The 20566-nt window shown below is 39.4% G+C and overlaps 1 protein-coding gene across 1 annotated transcript in view; it reads left to right on the plus strand.

The window, feature by feature from the left end:
• Positions 1-20566, plus strand: part of LOC127570143 (neuronal PAS domain-containing protein 3) — an 886300-nt gene that overhangs the window by 844408 nt on the left and 21326 nt on the right. The window contains exon 7 of the mRNA XM_052015421.1: positions 4648-4763. Within this exon, the coding sequence (XP_051871381.1) occupies positions 4648-4763 (116 nt within the window). The remainder of the gene's footprint in view (positions 1-4647; positions 4764-20566) is intronic.

A 20566-nucleotide genomic window follows, 5' to 3' on the forward strand; every position in this document is an offset into this window, starting at 1 on the left:
CATTTTAAAAAGTAACACCACAATAGCGTGCTGACAGCTTTGTCAATGAAGAGGCAATTGTTTTTCAATCATTTCTCAGGATGCAGATATCCCTGATAAGACCAGCATTTATTTCCCATTGCTAATTGTCCTTGAGAAGGTGGTGATGAGTTTGCACGATGGAAGTGCCAAACCATGATCATCTTCAATAAGAGAAAGTCTAAACCTACATTTTTTCAATAGCTTTGGTATAGCCTAAGTTCCCCCATTAACAAACATCCTGCAGGGCACCAATGACAAGAAAGTCAACTTGTCAAGCCACATAAACACTGTGGCTACAAGAGCAGTCTCGCACCCTAGCAGTCCTTCTGGTGAAGTTGCTCCATGGCACGGTTGAGGAGGTAGTTCCAGGATTTAGACCCAGTGATGATGAAGGAACAGCAATATATTTCCAAGGATTTTGTGTGATTTGGAGGGGAATTTGTTCCAGTCTGCCTGCTGTCATAGAGTCAGACAGCATGGGAAAAAAGGCCATTCAGCCCACTACATCCATGCGACAAGTTGGTATCCATCTGTATTAATCCCAACTTCCAGCACTAAGCCCATAGTCTTCACTGCCAAGGCAATTCAAGTGCTTGTCTCGACGCCTCTTAAATGCCGTTAGCAACTCTGCTTCCATCAATCTCACCAGCAGTGCATTCCAGGTATCGCCACCTGCTGGGTATAAAAGGTCCCCCAGACTACTTTAAATCTTTGTCCTCTAGTTTTATTCTCCTCTGATATGGGGCAAAGATTCCTGCTTTCTGCCCCATCTATACCCCTCATCATTTCATACACCTCAATCATGTCCCCTCTTAACCTCCCCTGGTCCAGTGAAAACCAACCTATCCTCTTCTTGTCCTTCTTGGTGGTTGAGGTCACAGATTTGAGAACAGTCTTTGCGAGTAATTACAGTGCATTTTATAGGCAGTACACACTGTAGCCATGGTGCAGTAATGCTGGAGGAATGAATGTTTAATGTGGAAGATATGGTGCATAGTTTCTTCTGGAAGTTGTCAATTGTCTTGAGAATTGTTGGAGCAAATCTCATCCAAGCAAGTGGAAAGTAATCCATCACACTCCTGACCTGTACCTTGTAGATGGTAGAAGGTCTCGAGTGTAAGGAGGTAAATAACTCACCACACAATACCCCGCCTTTGACCTGCTCTTGCAGCCATTGTATTTATGTGGCTGGTCCAGTTGACTTTCTGGTTGTCAGTGACCTGCAGGATATTGATGGTGGGAGACTTGGGCTATAATAATGCCATTGCAAATCAAAGTAGGTTGTTAGACTTTCTCTTGTTGGAGCTGATCATGGTTTGGCACTTTCATGGTACAGCCCATGCGTGAATGTTGAGTGGATTTGCTGCATGGCCTGCTTCATTTGCTGAGGATTTGAACTTTGCTCAATCATCAGCAAACATACACACTTCTGACCCTACAATTGAAGGAAGACCATTAATAAACATAAAGATTAAGGTAAAGATAGTTGAGCCAAATACACTGCCCTGAGGAATTCCTGCAGTGATTTCATGGGCCCTGGAATAATTGACCTTCAACAACCACAGCCAGCTTCCTTTGTGCAAGATAGGGCTCTAACCTTTGTAATATTTTTCTTTTAATGCCCATTGACTTCAATTTTACCAAAGCTCGTTGATGCCACACTGTATCAATTTTCTCATGTTGTCAAGAGCAGTCACTCTTGCCTCACCTATAGAATTCAGTTCTTTGGTCCATTGTGCTGGTGTCTGCTGTTGCCAATGGTCTACAGCAACTCATGGATGCCCAGATTTGAACTGCTAGATCTGTCCATTCCATTTAGCACAATTGTCATGTCATGCAGGATAATAGAAGGTGTCCTTGATGTGAAGTTGAACTTTATCTCTGCATTACTGTGTGCCAGTCACTCCTAAGAATTCTGTCATGGACCAGGTGAGGATGAGGTCAGTTTGGTTTATCCTTCATGTTGGTTCACTTGTAACTTTCTGCAGGCCAAGTCTAGGTGCTATGTGCTTCAGGACTGAGTCAGCTTGACCAATGATGGACTTCCCATGGTGATGGGCATTAGAGTTCCCCACCCAAATTACATTCAGAGCTTTTGCTGGTTTCAATGCTGCTTAGTTTTACTTGCAGTGTCAGTGCTAGACGTTTTGTTCAACCTGAAAAAGCACTGGTTCTATGGCTGAGGGAAGATGGTAGGTGGTAATTAGGAGGAGGCTTCCTTGTTCAAGTTTGACTTAATGTCTTGAGGTGTCATCGGATCTGGAATCAATGTTGATGATTCCCAGACCTATTCCCTCCCACCTGTATACCACTGTCCTGCCATCCATGGTGGGTCTGTTCTCCTGGTTGGACATGGTACCCTAGGAATTATGATAGAGGAGTCTAGCACATTGGTGGAACGGTAAGTTTCCTTGAATATGACTGTGTCAACTGTTGCTTAACTACTCTATAGGACAGCTCTCCCACTTTAGACAATGGCCTCCATATGTTTATGGGAGGTCTTTGCAGGGTTGACTGAGGCTGGAAGCAACATTGTGAATCCAAGTTAGGTCAAGGCCATGTAACCCACTTAGTTAATGGTTTTTCTTTTGTGACATTATGGTTATAATACAATTCAGTAGCTCACTTGGCCATTTCAAAGGACAGATAAAAGTTGACCATGTTGTTTCGGGTTGAAAATTATGTAAGGATGGCAAATTTCCTCTCCCAAAGGACGTAGTGAACTAGATAGTGCCTTTTTTTATATCAGTCATTGTCATCATTACTAAGATTAGCTGCCAAGGTGGGATATGAACTCGTAACTCTTCATTTTTAGTCTAGTCCTCTTGGTGCTAGATTTGTAACTGAACCATGGCACCACCACTAGATCTTAACGTTAAGTGCTGGAGAAAACACTCACTGTTAATTTAATCACATTGACTTGTCTGTTCAGTCTGCAGTCAGTTGTCCTGAAATCAGCAGAGTGTCCAAAAGTGTGTAAAGCAACAAACTCATATGACATGCTCCTAGTTTGAATGAAACTGTTTCATGATAATCATAGTGTGGAGCTTTGTGCCCCAATTTATGTTGGTTTGGACAGATATGGATGTTTCATGTTTGGTGAGGTTATTTGGTGCTCTAGCTACTTTCAGTGCTACTTCAGTGCCTTGTGCTAGGCAATCCAATATAATGTTGGCAGATTATTGAACTGCAGGAAGCAGCACAAGCATATGCAGCTAATCTTTACTTTCACAGGGGCAGAGGGAAAATAGGAATTCACTATTAACAGCACGTGTATGAATAAAGGCCATATTTCTGTTTTCACTATTATTGAATAAGTATTGTAAATCTTCCCCCCTGGTTTCCATATTGGCTAATCATTGGATACTCCTGTTTCACAAGTAGATGTCATTAGTTCTCAATTCTCACTAAAGCACCAAAGCTGTAGTTTTGCTCGATAGGTTACTGAGCTTTCTACATGCCAAAATGGGGAGAACTGATTTAATTCCGGAGATAACTGTCATTCTCGTACTATAAGCATTCCTTGGAAAAAATACAGCTCCAAGGGGCTCTGATCTTATGCTTTCATAAAATAGAACTACACGGCTGAGTGACAGTTCTGATCTGAAGCATTTAAGTGTAAGTTTTGATCTTTCTAGCTTTGATTAAAACTAATGAGCTCATTTAATTCAAAATGAGAATCTCTGATAAGAAAAATAAGGTTGATGTGATTGGATTAGAGGGATGAATTAAACTCTTACAGTTGAAGTTTCTGCCTAGATAGTGCATTACAGGCTATATGAAATAAAATTAAAAAGCTGTTGGCACATTATAGTATGTTAGATGATGAGAAGAATTTTATGGTAATTCATTTTTTAATCAGTGGAAGTGAAAGCACTAAATTTTCAGCATTGCACCACTTTTAGTTTTGAATAAGGGAAAATGATTCAGACTTCAGAAAATCAAATGACTGCTTTGTTAAAACAAGAATTTTCAAAAAAAAATCAAGGAAGTAACATAGCATTACAAAATAGAAATAATCTTTAAATTCTTCATGAAATTTCACAACATGAATTCTATGCTTAAGTAAAAAGTGCATTGTCTTCATATATTTTAATTGATCTCTCATATTTGATCTGTTCAACAAAAAATGACGTTGTCATTGAGTATCAACCATAGCAAAACATTACTACTTATTATATGAAGATGTCAGCACATATCTGTTTCATTGCAAACTATTCTTTAAATTTGCGATATTACTCAGAACATGTTGACTAATTTCTGTCACAGCTATGATATTTTATCACAAAAGAGAAAGATTACGACTGTGAAATTGAGCTTTCCATCAGAAAAGTAAAGTGTCATCAAGACACTAATCTGTATGAAGAATGTATTGTGCGAGCTAAATGTGTTCTAATCCTTTTTATATAACACTCCTCTTTCTTTCAGGGCACTTTTTCAACTTTAATGATTGGCCTGTTAAATATATAATTTTGGAACCACGTTATTACATTGAACAGAAAACCCAGTGGACATATCTCCTTTACTGGCAGCTAGTGGTGACAGAAACATTAATTGTAAGAGAAATTCCAAGTATATTTACAAACAAGATCATAACATTAATGTTTTTTTTTAATCCTACTGTAGAATCCACCAGCCCAACTTTACTGAATATCGACAACAGCTTGGAACGATCATTTTTTATCAGAATGAAGTCAACACTGACCAAGCGGGGAGTTCATATCAAATCATCAGGCTATAAGGTAAATAACTATTTAATCATCTTTTGCAGTGATTAAATTTCAGTTGCAAGAAATCCATAATGTTTGTGGTTGAATGTATGATGTGTTACAATTTGTAATTTATTTTCTTCAGCTGTGGGTCTTTCATTTAGATGCTAGAACCTTGCTTTCAAATCATAGAGTGAAATTCAGGGTGTTCTTGATTGGAAAGAGCAGAAAAGAGAAAATCCTATTTTGTATCCGTGCTGACTTAATATTATAGAAGTATTTTTACCAGGTAGTATTTTAACTTTCGATTGAATACACTTTTGCCTGCCATTTTAATTAATGTAGTCAAGTAGATAGTTAAGTCTAAAGCTAGATATAATTTCAACGTACTCTCTTAGTTAGCTGGCATTTGAACATGGAACAATTTGTTTTTTGTTTTCCTCACCTTTATTTCTCATTGATCATTATTCTTTGTATTTCCAATAGTTTTAATATAAAAATGTTAGCTTAGATGACAACAAATATATCTTTTTGATACATAAGAGCTCGAGATCCAAATCTTAATTCCATCCACCCTGAAATTTGTATGGAATTTTAACAATATAACCAACTAAGATTGAATGCACACTTGCCAGAAAACGTGATGCGATTAGGATTCTGATTTTAAATCGGTGGAATAGATTTTAAATGTATGGAATAGTTACTAGACCAGCCTGTGAAACCTCATAGGATTAGCATTAGAAACATACTGATATAACTGTAAGAGTGTTTAAAGGAGCAGTTGTTTTCAGGATCATTCAGCTCTTGAAATACAAAGATATTTCTGGTCTTGGAAATTATTGCTTCTTGATTTGTTTGCCATGCTTGCAATGGCTTAATATTTTGAGCTTATCATGGGTGACTTCTTTGCTTCTACGCTCTGTGTGGATATTGACTTGGAGGAAGAGTGTAAGCTGAAGTAGCAGTAATTAGATCAATTAGAGCATAGAAGATGATAGTGGGTAGTGGGCTGTTGGCTACAGAAGGTTTTACCTAGTCTACAGTGTTTATAGTTCAAGTTCCATAGAACAGTACAGCCTCCAGGCACCACCAGTGCCCAAAACCATTCTTCTCCAGTTCCTTCCTGGTTGCTATAAACAATGTTATTCAAATCTACAGACACAACTGTGTTAAACAGATCATCAGTGTTAAACTGTGCTTCTAATCAGTACCAATTGTGCGTACATTATTTTCTGGCTCTTGCAGCAATTGCCTTCTGTAGAGGGCATCATTGACTGCACACATGCAGTTATCAGAGGACCAGAGGAAGAATTAACAGCTTTTGTATTTAGGAAGTACTGCATAAGTGTTCACCTGTGATCCTCTCATCCTGTGACATCAGAGGAGTTATCAAGGGAGGGCAATTACCCCTTCCATATCTGCACTATGCAATCCCTTCACAATGTCTTGCCATCTAAGCAGCACAGAAAATTACAGTCATGGGATCACTCAGAAAGTCATTGAACACATCATCATTGGTATCTTGATGCTGATGTTCCAATGCCTTGATTGGACTCCATGCAATATGAATCATAGAATCATAGAAATGTACAGCACAGAAATGGGCCCCTTTTGCCCACCTCGTGCAATCCAACCATGATGGCTATCCACACTAATCACATTTCCCTGCATTAGGCCCATATTCCTCCACACCCTTTCTATCCAAGTACCTGTCCAAAAGCCTTTTAAACATTATAATTGTATCTGCCTCCACCACCTCCTCTGGCAGCTTGTCTGGATATTCACCACCCTTTGTGTGAAAAACTTACCACTCGGCCTCATACATTTGAGTGAGAATAAAGCCAGGCTATCCGATCTTCCTAATAACTACAGCCCTCCATTCCAGGCAACATCCTGGTGTATCTCTTCTGCACTCTCTCCAATGCTACCGCATTCTTCCTGTACTGTGGCGACCAGAACTGTACACAATACTTTTAAGTGCAATCTAACCAATGTTTTGTACAACTGCAATATGACATCCCAATGCCATCAATACTCTGACTGTCCCTGCAAAATTTCTGTTTAAAAAAATGCCTTTTGTCACAAGTCAACGTTGAATTACACAAAGTATGTAGTTGTAAAGCAATTCCTGGTTATTTTATGAAAACTATATATAAGTCCTCCCTAGGTTACGACAGGGTTCCTTTCCTGAGAACTGTCCATAACCGGAACAGTTCACAAGTCAGAAATGCAGCCCCCCAGCAATCTATTTAAATAAAAACATAGGCCAACCAAGGTCAACGTGTAGTTAAACCAGGACATTTAACTTAACCATTCATATTTCTCTGCAAGAATCAATGATGTTTCTGCAAACCAAGTTCCCACATGGCAGAAGATGCTGCAGCCCCGCGGTAGCTAGCAAATCCATTCTGCCGTTCTCCCAAATGCCTATTTCTGGAGGGTCTGTACATAAGTTGGGAGTTCATAACCTGTGGAGCCCTGTAAACGTATTTTTCTCTCTTCTGTTATTTTCCCCCTTTTAGTTAAGGTTCTCCTCATGTAAACTTGCCCATTCCTGAGGCTGTCAGTGCTTTCCATGGAGAATATGTCAGGGTTGGAAATCGTACCTGAAATCAATGCAGCTCCAAGTGGCAGGGAGAGGCTTGGTTCAAGCAGTGGGGTCAGTGTTGGTTTTGTACCTGTCAGTTTCCTTAAATGCTGTTTCCAGCAGATTATCAGGGTCAGGTGATAATTCGTCCCAGTTTTTTAGAGAGAACTTGTCTGCTGTAGTGTGTGCTGCTTTATATGCAGTTTCACCAGAAGAAACCTGGAATGTTGTTAAAGAAAATAATAGTTCATTGCCTCATGCAATTAAGTGCACCTGGCAAGGTAGTCTTTTAATTATTAACTCCTGCAACCTTGTCAATGATGTACAATACTAACAACATGATGTTCCTGTCATCTAGCTTTACAAAGGATTAATGATGAGAATTACGACAGATTACATATTCCAGCATTGAACTTTACATATCAGGATGTCCACTATAATGTTGCCAATTGCATTCAATACCCATTGTTACATCCAGTGGAAAATTCGGGAAGTGGATAATGCCAGAATGGCAGTGTCTTTGCTGAACATCAGAATATCTTTGCAGCATTTCCATCTTGCTTCCTACTTTCAGCCAGCTAAAATTAGCAGGAAATCCAGGCCAGTATATTGGAGCATTAAGATGTTACATCAATGCCAGATTAATACACCTTGAATAAATCGCTACTATGCCCTTGTTTCAGCTAAAGGGAGTAAGAGAAACTTGATGAAAGTTATATTTGGGAAGCTCGTTCAGGTGATTAATCCTGAAAATGTTCGTCCATCTTAAATGGCTGCTGGGCTATCTGGCAAATATCAAGAATCTTTATATCTAGACATAATATTTACTTTTAGTAAAAGAAACCAAATATAATAAAATAATTCTTGGCTCAGATTAGGGAACAGATTATGTTGTTTTCAACAGCCTAAGGATGTGTTCACAAATGCAAAGTTGTTGAACTGCCTATGGAAGTTTGCCAAATTGCAACTGGCTGTTCTTCATTATAATAAATATATGGAAAAATTATGGATGCCACAATGCGTTTCCTCTCATCCTGTTAGACTACGATTGAGGCAGCATACCAAATGCTCCAATACCAATCATTCAAAGCTTCACATCATTCCCATATAGCAGCAGGACATATGTTATTACTGCCATTTCAAACTGGAACTAATCCTTTGTTAACATTTTGAAAGGTAAGCTCACAATACAACAAAAGCAACCTGCATGGTGCATGTCTATTGACTCACAGACAAACTGGGTTGAAGGGTGGATACTTTGCTGTCATTCTTTTCATAATATTCAAACTTCACTTTCTCATCATTACTTCTCTATTTTCAGGCCAAAACATTAAATAGTAGGAAAGCCTCTAATTTTAGGTATTTCCAGTGGCCTTTGCTCAGTCTCAAGAAGTTAGTGGAAGAGGAGCAAGATGAAGTTGGCACTCCCCCTTTTGCATTTCTTCCTCCACTCACCATTCACTTGCTTAGTGAACCACCCACGCTCTCGTGCATATGCATACTTTTTTTTCTCACGCATCCATTCACCGACACATTAATTCACTCACATTAATTATTTGCTAAGCATCTACTTTTTGATAAAAGTATCTTGTGGCATCTCAGCATGTTCTCCTTAGGTTGATTGACAATCCCTGAATAAAAGCAAGAAAAAATGCTGGAAATGCTCAGCAGGTCAGGCAGCATCAGTGGAGAGTTACAATTGCAGATTGATAATCTTGGAAAAACCAGAAAGTAAAGCAGGTTTTAAGGTGGAAAGATAGCAAGTAAGGGAGAACAAAGGGGAAGCTCTGTGACAGAGTGGAGGGCAGGAGAGGTTGAATGACATTAGTAGCGGTAAAAACAGCAAGAAGAGGATAATAAAGGATGGTGAATACCAAAAGGTATGTTAAGATTTAAATATCAGGAGACAAATAAAATCTGTAATTACCACAGAGAGAGAGAAAACTGAATATTGGAAGTGTGAAATGGAAGGCCAAAATGGCTGATTATCTGAAATTCTTAAATTTAAATTTGAGTTCTGAAGGCTGTAATGTGGTGTGTTGGAAGAAGAGATGTTCTTTGAGTATTACATTGAGCTTCAGTGAAACAGTTTGAGAGATGGAAGGCAAAGAGGTGAGATTGAGACTGTGACGGATTTAAGCTCTGGGTTACCTTTGCAAACTAAATTGAGGTGACAGTCGATGTTTCAGGTCGAGACCCTTCATCAGTCTAGATAAAGGCTCTTGACCCGAAATGTGACTGTCCATTTCCTTGACCCGCTGAGTTCCTCTAGCATTTTGTTTTTTGCAGCATTAATCTGTTACCTTTTTATCAATATGATACGTAAGTTCATTGGAACTTTTTGATTCCTGAAAGCGTGGCAAGCTCTTTGGGCAATTTTCTAACCCTCATGAAGAACAAGACATGGTCAAGGATGTCTTCAAGCGCTTGCAGAACATCCTCCAAGGGGAGGGTGAGCAGCCAGAGGTCGTTGTACACAGTCATAGCAATGACATAGAAAAAGGGATGAGGTCCTGCAAAGTGAATATAGGGAGTTAGGCAGAGGTTGAAAAGTAGGACCTCAAGGGTTGTAGTTATAGAGTAATACAGCATGAAAACAGGCCCTTATTCCTGACTTATCCACACAGATCATGAAACCCACCAAGCTGGTCCCATTTGCCCATGTTTGTCCCATATTCCTCTAAACACCTCCTATCCATGTACTTATTAAATTATAATAATAAACCAATACCAATACCAATTCAAATGTCTATAAAAATGTTGTTATTGTATATGCCTCAACTATTTCCTCTGGCAGCTCATTCCATATATGTACCACCCTTTGCATGAAGAAGTTGCCCTTCAGGTCCCTTTTAAATCTTTCATCGCTGACCTTAAACCTATGCCCTCTAGTTTAGTTCCCCTTCCCTGAGAAAATTACTATGTGCATTCACCCTATCTGTACCCCTCATGATTTTATACACCTCTATAAGGTCACCCCTCAATCTTCTATGTTCCAAGGAATAAAGTCCTAGCCCACCCAACCTCTCCCTCTAATTCAGGCCCTCGAATCCTGGCAGCATCCTCAGAAATTTTCTCTGTGCTCTTTCCAGTTTAATGATGTCTTTCCTATAACAGGGTGATCAAAATTGTACACAATACTCCAAGTGTGGTCTCATCAATGTCTTGTATAACTGCAACATAATGTCTATACTGAACATAACATCCTATACTCAATGCCCTGACCGATGAAGGCCAGTGTGCCAAATGCCTTCTTCACCACCCTGTCTACCTGTGATGCTGCTTTCAGCAAAATATGTACTTGTACTCCTTGGTCCTTCTGTTACACAACATTCCCCAGGGCCTGATCATTCACTGTTTCAGTCCTACCCCGGTTTGACTTTCCAAAATGCAACACTTCACACTTATCTGAATTGAAAGCCATTTGCCAGTCTTTGGGCCACTTGCCTAGCTGGTCAAGATCCCTCTGTAATTTTTGATAACCCCCACAAGTTAAAGTCCTAAACTGGGAAAGGCTAATTTTGATGGGACTGGACAAGAATGTGCAAAGGTTGATCGGGGGAGGCTGTTTGTAGGTAAAGGAATATCTGGCAAATGGGAGGCTTTTAAAATTAAGATTGGGAGAGATTGGAGCCAACAAGTTCCTATTAGAGTGAAGGGCAGGGTTGGCAGGATTAGGGAACCGTGGTTAAAGTAGGATATTGAGGTTCTGGTGAGGAAATTGAAGGAGGCATGTGTCAGGTATAGGCAGATAGATTGAGTATAAGGAATGTAGGGATGCACTTAAGACGGAAATCAAGAGAGCAAGAAGAGGACATGTGATAGCTTTGGAAGATAAGGTAAAGGAGAATCCTAAGAGATTCTATAAGTATATTAAGAGCAAAAGAGTAACAAGGGAGATAATAGGGCCCTTAAGAATCAATGTGGTTGTCTATGTGTGGAGCCACGGGAGATGGTTGGTATATGCTACACACTGCCAGAGGAAGTGGTAGGAGTTTAAAAGGCATTTGGACAGGTACGTAGATATAAATAGTTTAGAGGGATATGGTCCAAACATAGGCAAATGGGACTAACTCAGGTAGGCATCTTCATCAGAATCAGATTCATTATCACTAACTTACATGTTATGAAATTTGTCGTTTTGCAGCAGCAGTACCGTGCAAAGATATAAAATTACTTTATATTACCAAAATAAATAAATAGTGCAAAATAAAAGGAATAACACGTAAGTGTTTACAGGTTTCCTGGACCGTTTAGCAATCTGATGGTGGAAGGGAAGAAGCTGTTCCTGAATCATTGAGTGTGAGTCTTCAGGCTCCTGTACCTCCTCCCCGATGATAATAGCGAGAAGAGGGCATGTCCTGGATGGTGAGGGTCCTTAAAGACAGATCCCGCCTTATTGAGGCACTGCCTCAGCATGGACGTGTTAGGCCAAAGGGCCTGTTTCCGTGCTGTATAACTCTATGACTCTGACAAGTATCTTTAACAGTCTTCCTTCTTATACTAATTTTTTTTACAAATTGCAATCATCAATGAATCATAGATCATCTTGGCTTCCTACCAGAAGTTGCTGAGTTATTCATATAACTTAATAGAACCTCCTATACCCTGAATAATTCTGTCATACCCTAAATATCTGACACATTTATATTTACCTATCGATAAGGGTGAATAGCAGATAAAAATTGGCCTTCCTGTTAAAATGGTGATTTTTTTTTCCAGCTGTGTATTTGCATTTATACTCTTATAATTGGACATAATAATTTCCTCTGCTTGTTTGGGCAAATATCTAAGTCTGTACTAATCATGAAGCATTCCTCATTTTTTGATGTACCTTGGAAAGGCAGTAATAAAGATTTTGTAATATAGTCATTAAGTTGAATACTGTGGAATTTCACACTTGCAGGATAAAGTACATTAATGTTAAAATTCTTTGGCATTTGATATGGTGCATCAAATAAATGGTGTGCAGCAAGCACATTGTTCCTTTATTCTATATCACAAGGTCCAAGGCATCACAGTCTATAAATCAAGCCATGCACATTTTGTATGAAAAACCTTTCCTTTACACACTTAGCCAATGAAAAGAGCACAAAGCAAAACAAGAAGGATGGGGGTCCAGGTTGATTGCAAGGGGGAAGTAGTGAAAGTTGAAAACAAGATGGTCTGGGAGGAAGGAGAATATGGGGGAAGGATCTTGGCATTAGTTGGGTTGAAGGGTTTGTGTAGAGTCATACTGGGAGGTTACGACTGGCTGCTAGGGTGATGGTCAGGCTGGTGATCAGATTTGGGGTGGGCAAGAGTTGAGCTTGCATTGAGGGGTATTCTTGCCATTTAGTTTTGGTGGTTATGAATGTCACATGAAGCACGTTATGACAAGAAGATTCCCTTGTGACAAGTGACTCACCTCCTGCCGCCCCATGGACTTTCCATCATCTGGAAGGCACGAGTCAGGAGTGTAATGGAATAATCTCCATTTACCTGGTTGAATGCAGTGGCAACAACCCTCAAGAAGCTTGAAAAAATCAGGGATAAAGTTACCTGCTTTATTTGCACCCTATAAACCACACTAACCACTCATTCCCTCCACCACTAGGTTAAGTGTATACCACTGGAAAAAATGCATTGTAATTATTTGCCCAGGCTGCTTTGACAATACCTTCTGAACTGCAATCAGGAAGAACAAAGAGCAGCGAGTGCATGGGTACACCACCACCAGCAGGTTCCCCTCCAAGTTGCACACAATCCTGACTTTGAAATATGTCATCAGCTAATCATTGTCGCTGGACCTAACTCCTTGAACTCTCTACTCAATGGCACTGTGAGAGTACCTTCACCAGAAGTTTTGCAGTGCTTCAAGAAGAGGATTCAACTTCCTCTCAAGGACAAATAAAAATGGGTGATAAATACTGGCTTTGCCAGAAATGCCATTTCCCAGAAAATGAATTACAAATAATTATTTTCAGATTCATACTCAATTGCCTGGGATTCCTTTAGCTTTCACCAAAGCTGGCCTCACCTGTGCTGTGTTGACCTTCCATGCCATTTATGAGGTATGCTGATGTGTTGGAAGTCCAGGGAAGTGGCATTCAGCTGTGAGCGGCACATCATAAAAAGCCACTGTGTAAGACCAAACCTATTAGTGCATTAGTCCAACAAGGAAAACCACAGACCTTACAATCCACATGCAATCCAGAAATTGTCTAAACAAAAACCTTTTCATATTAATTCTGCTGAGTGGAACAAATAAACATAATTACATGATAACATTTCTAGGCTATTGTTAGTTAAAATCATATGAGAATTCAAAAACAAGTGAAATATGTTATTCTGAAATTTACTTAAGGATATTTTTATGAAGTGTACCTAACCCATTATAGACTTCGCTCATTCTTTTTTTAAATTTTGTTCTCAGTTTTGGCTAAATCTCTAGTTAAATTCTAAATAAACATGTTTGTCTGAATTTCCACAGGGTTCTCCTGATCTGCTGCTGCTACTTCAGTGGAATCCTTGGAGAAATGTTATAAATTGCTAGTTGTTTACATCAGTTCTGCAGGGGCTCTGCTTATCTTCCCCAAAAGTGATAGTAGTAGATTGGGGGAATTACAGGATATTAATTCTGTTAGCCTGTAAATCCTGATATGGGTTTACTATTTGGCAGTACAAAGTGAGTGTGGTTCAACTCTACAAAGAGCACATTATCAAAAGGAGATGCTTCCAGATCAAAGTGTGGAAGGTAGGCTTCTGAAATTGGCAATGAAAATATTCATTAACTCTCAAATTGCAACAGCAGATAACTTCAGGTGAATAACTTTCTGAGTAACAAAGTGTACACGCTTAACCAAAGGAAAAAAAATGAAGAAGCACTGAGGTTGGAACACATTGCATTTCATTGGGTTAGTGTTTCATAATTTCAAATGTTCTGATGAAAGGTCATTGAACTGAAACCTTAACTTGGTTTCTCCTTCCACACTTGCTGTCTGGTCTGCTGCTTATTTCTTTCAAAATTTGCTCTTGTGTGAGAAAATATTTTATAATCTTTGAGGCAAAAAGTCTTTTGGCAGCAGTCCCAGTCCTTGTCTTAAGTGTTATGCCTGCTGGAGATGTGCACTTTTGTTGACAATGGACTCTAAATGATCAAAGAGAACCTTTCTAATTGCCATTCCAAATCTCAAAGGGCATGTCATGGTGGCTGCTAGCACCATGATATTTATATGAGGGTGTGTGTCAAGGGCATGTCTTTTAGAAATAGTCAGACTCTGGGCCCAGCAATCACTTCATTCCTTCATAAAGGAACTAGTTTAAACAGAATACCTCTTTGCATGTGCCACAGCAGTAATTAGCGATGCAGGTCGGAAGATATGTGGCCATTTCCTGTCATGATCCTGTTAACATGGGGGCTCATCTCCTGTTATTAATCATGCCAGTTGTTATCCACGTGAAGTGCAGTACTCCTGTTACAAACCAGCAACAAAAGAAACACACCGAGTCATGTATGTGTTTAAAAACTACTTTATTAATAACTACTTATGATAATAAGAAAAATAAAAGTAAAACTGTTAGAGTGTTAGAAGTAAAAATGTTAAATCTTAAACATTAATCCCAAAAACTAAACTCGTAGTGTGTGTGTGGCAAATTCCCAAACTCCAAGTCCAGGAATAATTCTCAAAGTTCAGTTCAGCAAGCCGTAAGGTGAAACGTGAGCAAAGGCTTCTTCAACAACCACCGTTGACTGAAGACAAAACATAGATGCAGAGAGAAAATAGAGAGTAATTACAAAATGCAAATGTTCCACTTTGAAACCCAAATGACACCTCAGTGACTACTCCACCGCATCTGCCTCACCCCGAAAGGCACTCCAATCGTGGCCGTCCACACAAATACCTGTTTCCTTTTACAGGTCAACAACAAAGTGAACTCTACTGCTTTGTTCCGAAGTATCTGCCACCCCGAAAAGCATCCGAATCATGGCCGTCCACACAAGTACCTGTTTCCCTCTACAGGTTAACGACAAAGTGGACTACACTAGATTATTTCAAAAATCCATACGTGGATTGTAGTGACAGGCACAGTTACTGTTTTTCATCCATCAATAGAGACTAGCAGGCTGCTGTCTCTCTCTCTCATCTCTCCTCCGACTGACTCCGACTGACTACTTCAAAAACGTCATTACGTCCTTTATCTTCTGTTGTCGTAACCACGCCAACACACACACACACACACACACGCGCACACACACACACACACGCACACACACACACACCACTATGCTCTATCTTAAAGGGACATTCATCAATAGTAACCTAGTCCGTAACACTTCAGGTTTGGGGTTGGTCAGGAGGTTTGGCAACAATTACAGTGATCTGTGGGGCTATAACATAATAATTTGTTGGGAATTTTTAAACAAAATCATAAAATTAAATGAAAGTTTTATACTCAGCATGCCAACTACCCCAGCCATTGTGCTGCTGGCAGTCTTTGGGCATCCTGGGAACAGTTCTGGCTCCTTAAGTGGAATGGTCTGTGGTGTCACAAGATGCTTTGAAGGGGTGCTGATCTTACTGAGTGTGAACAAGTGGGACTTTTATTATTAGAAAGATTGGGAACTCCTAAGCCATACGATGAGAAGATCGGGTGCAAGAGCAGGAAATAATGAAGAGGAAAAGGAAGTTGAAGAGAAAATGTAAAAGCAACCTGGGTTGTCTGAGATTCATTCATCAGATTATACTATCAATAACTGTGATGCTAATTTAGCTTCCCTCTAATGTTTAATCTTCACAACATCTGGATACAATGCCAGAATAAAAGCAAACAGAAACTAAAAATTCCAAAGTAAAGTTTTAGGCCATGTCAAATACCATAGAAGTACCAAATCACCTTTCATATTCCTTCAGTGTATGACTTCCTCATGCCTTTGCCTTCCTCACTGCTGTCTGGTTGAAGCATGGATGATAGACGGCTACTGACTTTCAGTTGAGGAAGCTACAAATGGTGATTGGAGAATGACCTAATACCTTTGGCTACAGGCTGAACCTTTTTTGTTGCCATGAGTGGCAGGATTTTGTCTGGCTTTCTACAACAGCAATGGTACTGGTGGAGAGGCAGTGGTAGGCTGAAGAATGCTGTCACTGTGAGAGAAGGCTGCAAGTTCATGCTCCATGGAGCTACTGCCTATCTCCTAGTTAGCTACTTCAGCTGTCCTAGAAAGTTGTTGGAGAATAGTTTGCTAAACTACTGTGACATGCTAAATGTACTTTGATCACCAATCTCCATAGGCAAGGTGATCTGAATATGTTTGATTGATTCTATTGGTGTATTCTAAGGTGTATGGTGTATTCTATTTCTACTGCAATGGAAGCTGAGACATAGTCCATCAGACCCTGCGTAATGGTTCAATTTGCAAATGTGACAGCAGTCATCAGTCCCAAGCTGGAAAGGAGGATAGGCTCTAAGCTCTGTGTAAAGTTCTGTGCAAGGTTGATGTCAGTATGCTCCATGCTCACATTGCGTATAGGCTTCATGAAATGTTTTTTCACACCTCTGCCTTGCTGTGAGCTGCCACTTACACTGTCCCTCCCCCTTCCTCATTAGGGAGCCTTTTGTATCTGTCAGGATCAATGCCGATGCCCAGGAGCGTTAAATCTTCATCTTCAACCTCTTCTTATTCTGCCACTGCCTGGTCAGTCTGTCATTCTTGATTATCCAAAAGGAGAATTGGAATGTAGAGGAGGCTATGGAATAAGACGTGTGTGGAATCAGGAGATAGATTCAGCAAGACAATATCAATATCTTTATGATTTCAGGCTTACCGATGTATACAGATTGTTATAACCACACCCATGATGGTGAACACTTGTCTCCTCCATGGGGGTAATGTGATATATGTGCATCTGTCCCCTGCGAGTTAGCCGTTGTGCCACTTAGTCCTGCAAGACAAAGGGAAATGCATTAGCAAATGTTGCAGATTGTGACTGTGGTGATTAAACAACCACCTATCCTTGACATTTATGGCATTACTATCACTGAGACCCCACCATCAATGATCTGGAAATCACCACTGACAAGAAACTCAACTGGATCAGCCTCATAAATACCATGGCTATATCCTGTGGTGACTGACTCAGCTCCCAACACCCCAACTCCTTAACATCGTCTTCAAGGCATGTTAGGAGTGTGATTGAATACTTTCCAGTTGCCTGTATGACTACAGCCCAACTACTCCCAAGAAGCTCAATACTATCCAGGACTGAGCAGCCTCATGGATTTTTGCTCCCCATCAAGCACCTTAGACACTCACTCCCTCCACCACCAGTGCACAGTGACTGCAGTGGGTACCATTTACAAAATGCATTGCAATTTCTTACCCAGGCAACTCTGACAGTACCTCCCTAACTTGCAATCTTTCCCACCAAGAAAGACGAGTTAGCAGATGCAGGTGAGCACCACCATCTCCAGGTTCCCTCCAAGTCGCAAACCATCTTGACTTGGAAATACTTTGCCAGTCTAAATCCTAGAAGTCCATCCCCAATGCAGGGTAACTCCACCACCTTCTGAAGGGCAGTTAGGGATGGGCAATAAGTCCAGCCTTAACAGCTAGGCCCAGATCCCAAACAGAATAAATAAAAAAAAGCTGGCAACATGTGTAACATTGTGACTTCCACTGCATATTGCAGCAATAGTCTTCTTCCCCCTTTAAGAGGTGCAGGCTGGTTTTAAGCATTGCATGTTAGCAGCTCACAAAGTTGGGCCACACTGAAGAGATAAAGCTACTTAGCACGATCTGGGTAGTTGAAATCATGATTTCAGTGAGCTACCTACGTCTCACTGAATGGGTATGGGTGAATAGCCCTTTGTAATTCCCATACTTGTTTTCATGAGCCATCATATTTAACCTCCTTAGTTTTTCTATGTGTTGCCTTCTTTAAATGTAATGCAATTTGTTTGAATGTTACAGCTGCTGTGGAATGCACCCTGCAATACCTACTTGCTGATTTCTGTAACATCTGAGACCTGAGCAAAAATTAAAAACTGCTGTCTTTACAGTTCAGCCATCTAAGCGTAACAATAGCTTGATTGCTGTTGGATCAGTTTCATGTCAGGTACATCAACAAAACAGTGCAGTCCATATGGTTTCAGGTCACTGCTTGAAACTGACCAGATGCAAGTAATCCTACGTATTTACCTGGCTGAATAATAGCATGCAAAAGAAACTTTAGTTCGGCCATTAAATCTTTGTTACACTGATTTATTACCCTATGTCAGACCTTTTGCCATTTATACTCTGATGCTTAATAAGTATATACATTCTCAATCTTTTATGTTGTCCCTGTCTTTAATTTCTCAGCTGACTAACTATGGTGGCCTTTACATTTTCTGTAGGCATAGCCATCCAGTTTGTATTTGAGCTGGAGCTCATATAAGGACAGATTATGTACTTTTTTAATCACAGATCAATCACGCTACATCTACCATGCTTCAATTCACTAACCTTGCTATCTGGTGCAAGTGCAAAGTTAATTGACAATTACAAATTGCATGGTAGCTAATCACTATTTCATTGCCAAGCTTACGAAAGATAAACATGAGATTGGAAAAGTTGTATTACATCAGGGATTGTAGAAGAAAGAAATTATTCTGTGTAAATTTGCAGTCATATTCACTGCACAAAAAGAAATATGTTCACAAAATAGCATTAGCATTTATCAGATAGATGTCTTCCAATTGTTAACTAAATGCAGGCTCAAGATAATGTTATGAACAATGATGTCAGTCATAAAAACATGAAAATATTTGGATAACACTTACATCATTCAACTCATTTATTTTTAATAAAGCATTAATAGAGTACTTTTCCTAAACAAATAAGCAATAGAAATGTATTTAACTTCTTTGATGGGTTATTTCAATGTTGTTCGTCGTAGAAGCACAACTCCTAACAATTACATTTTAGGAAGATTCCTTTATTCGACCACACTTTATTCCAAACATAAACTAGGTTTATTCATTGGGATCTATTTCTTGAAAATTTTTGCATGAATAAATTTACATAATCAAGCTTGATCTTGACAGATGCTATCAAAAATAATGTTACCTAAGGGCCATTATTGTTTTACATCAATGACGTTCTTATAACGGATGCAATTAGTTGTCCTACAAGGAATTGGGCTTCAGAATGTGAGTGATGTAACAGTGGAAAAGTAATTTCACAATATTGTTTTATTTATTTTATACCTTTGTTGTCCACATTTTCCATCACTTCATCACTACATTATGATGCATGAGTGCAACCTGAGGCTTTCCTGCAATTTTCTATTCCTCTGTGCAAATGATATGTAAATTTCAGGAACTCACATCGGAGAAGATATGTTATATAAATATAAGTTTTTGTTGTTGAAAGATTTCTTCTGTGTAGAATATGTATAACAAAATTATGAACGCGTTTGTGAAAAAAAAGACTTCCAATTCAGCTATACATGGTATTCAAAGTTCATCTTTCACATGAGCAGAGATAGAGATATGAACTTGCTTCTTCCCCCTTCCTGTCCCTGAAAGTTTCATCTTTATTGAAGCAGTGAGACAATTTTCTTCTTACCATTGGAACGTTATTGTATCTGATATATTTCAACACATTAATGCATAAATTGTTTCACAGCTTTTTAAATAAGAAATGTGGCATCCATTAAAGTTCAGATTTAAGAATATTATATCATTGTGCTATTTTCTTTTTAAACATCTGTTTGCATAATTCATTTGTGTGTAAGCATTTGAATGTTCCAGTCCAGTGGCAATAGTTAAAAGACCTATTAACTGTCTGAAGCTTTCATTAGCTCACCAACAGCTGTCACGTTATAATAGGAGATATTTTGATGTCTGTATGAGGGCATGGCATGGTGGCATTATTCCATAAGACAGGCAATTTTTCAAATAGTTTCATGACTGGAGTTAATTCGGACAATTGAACAGGTATGCAAGGTTACCTGCAAACCCATAATTGAAACTATAATCCATTGTAATACCTTAGGCTACTTGTTTCAAAATTAAGCTACATGTATAATATTGCGTGCAGCACTTACAATCTCATTCATTGGCTCAAAGAAAGCTCTGTGATAAAAGCTGCTGCAGTTATTTTATGCTGTCTTTTTTCGAATATGTGGCAGCTTCTCAAGAGTACTACAGGGATCTCTGTGAATGTTTCGTCTTCTGATAAACTGATAGTGTTTTGATGAGACATTGAAGGCCACTGAAGGTT

This window comes from Pristis pectinata, chromosome 1 (assembly GCF_009764475.1).
Source record: "Pristis pectinata isolate sPriPec2 chromosome 1, sPriPec2.1.pri, whole genome shotgun sequence".
In the NCBI taxonomy this organism is placed as follows: domain Eukaryota; kingdom Metazoa; phylum Chordata; class Chondrichthyes; order Rhinopristiformes; family Pristidae; genus Pristis; species Pristis pectinata.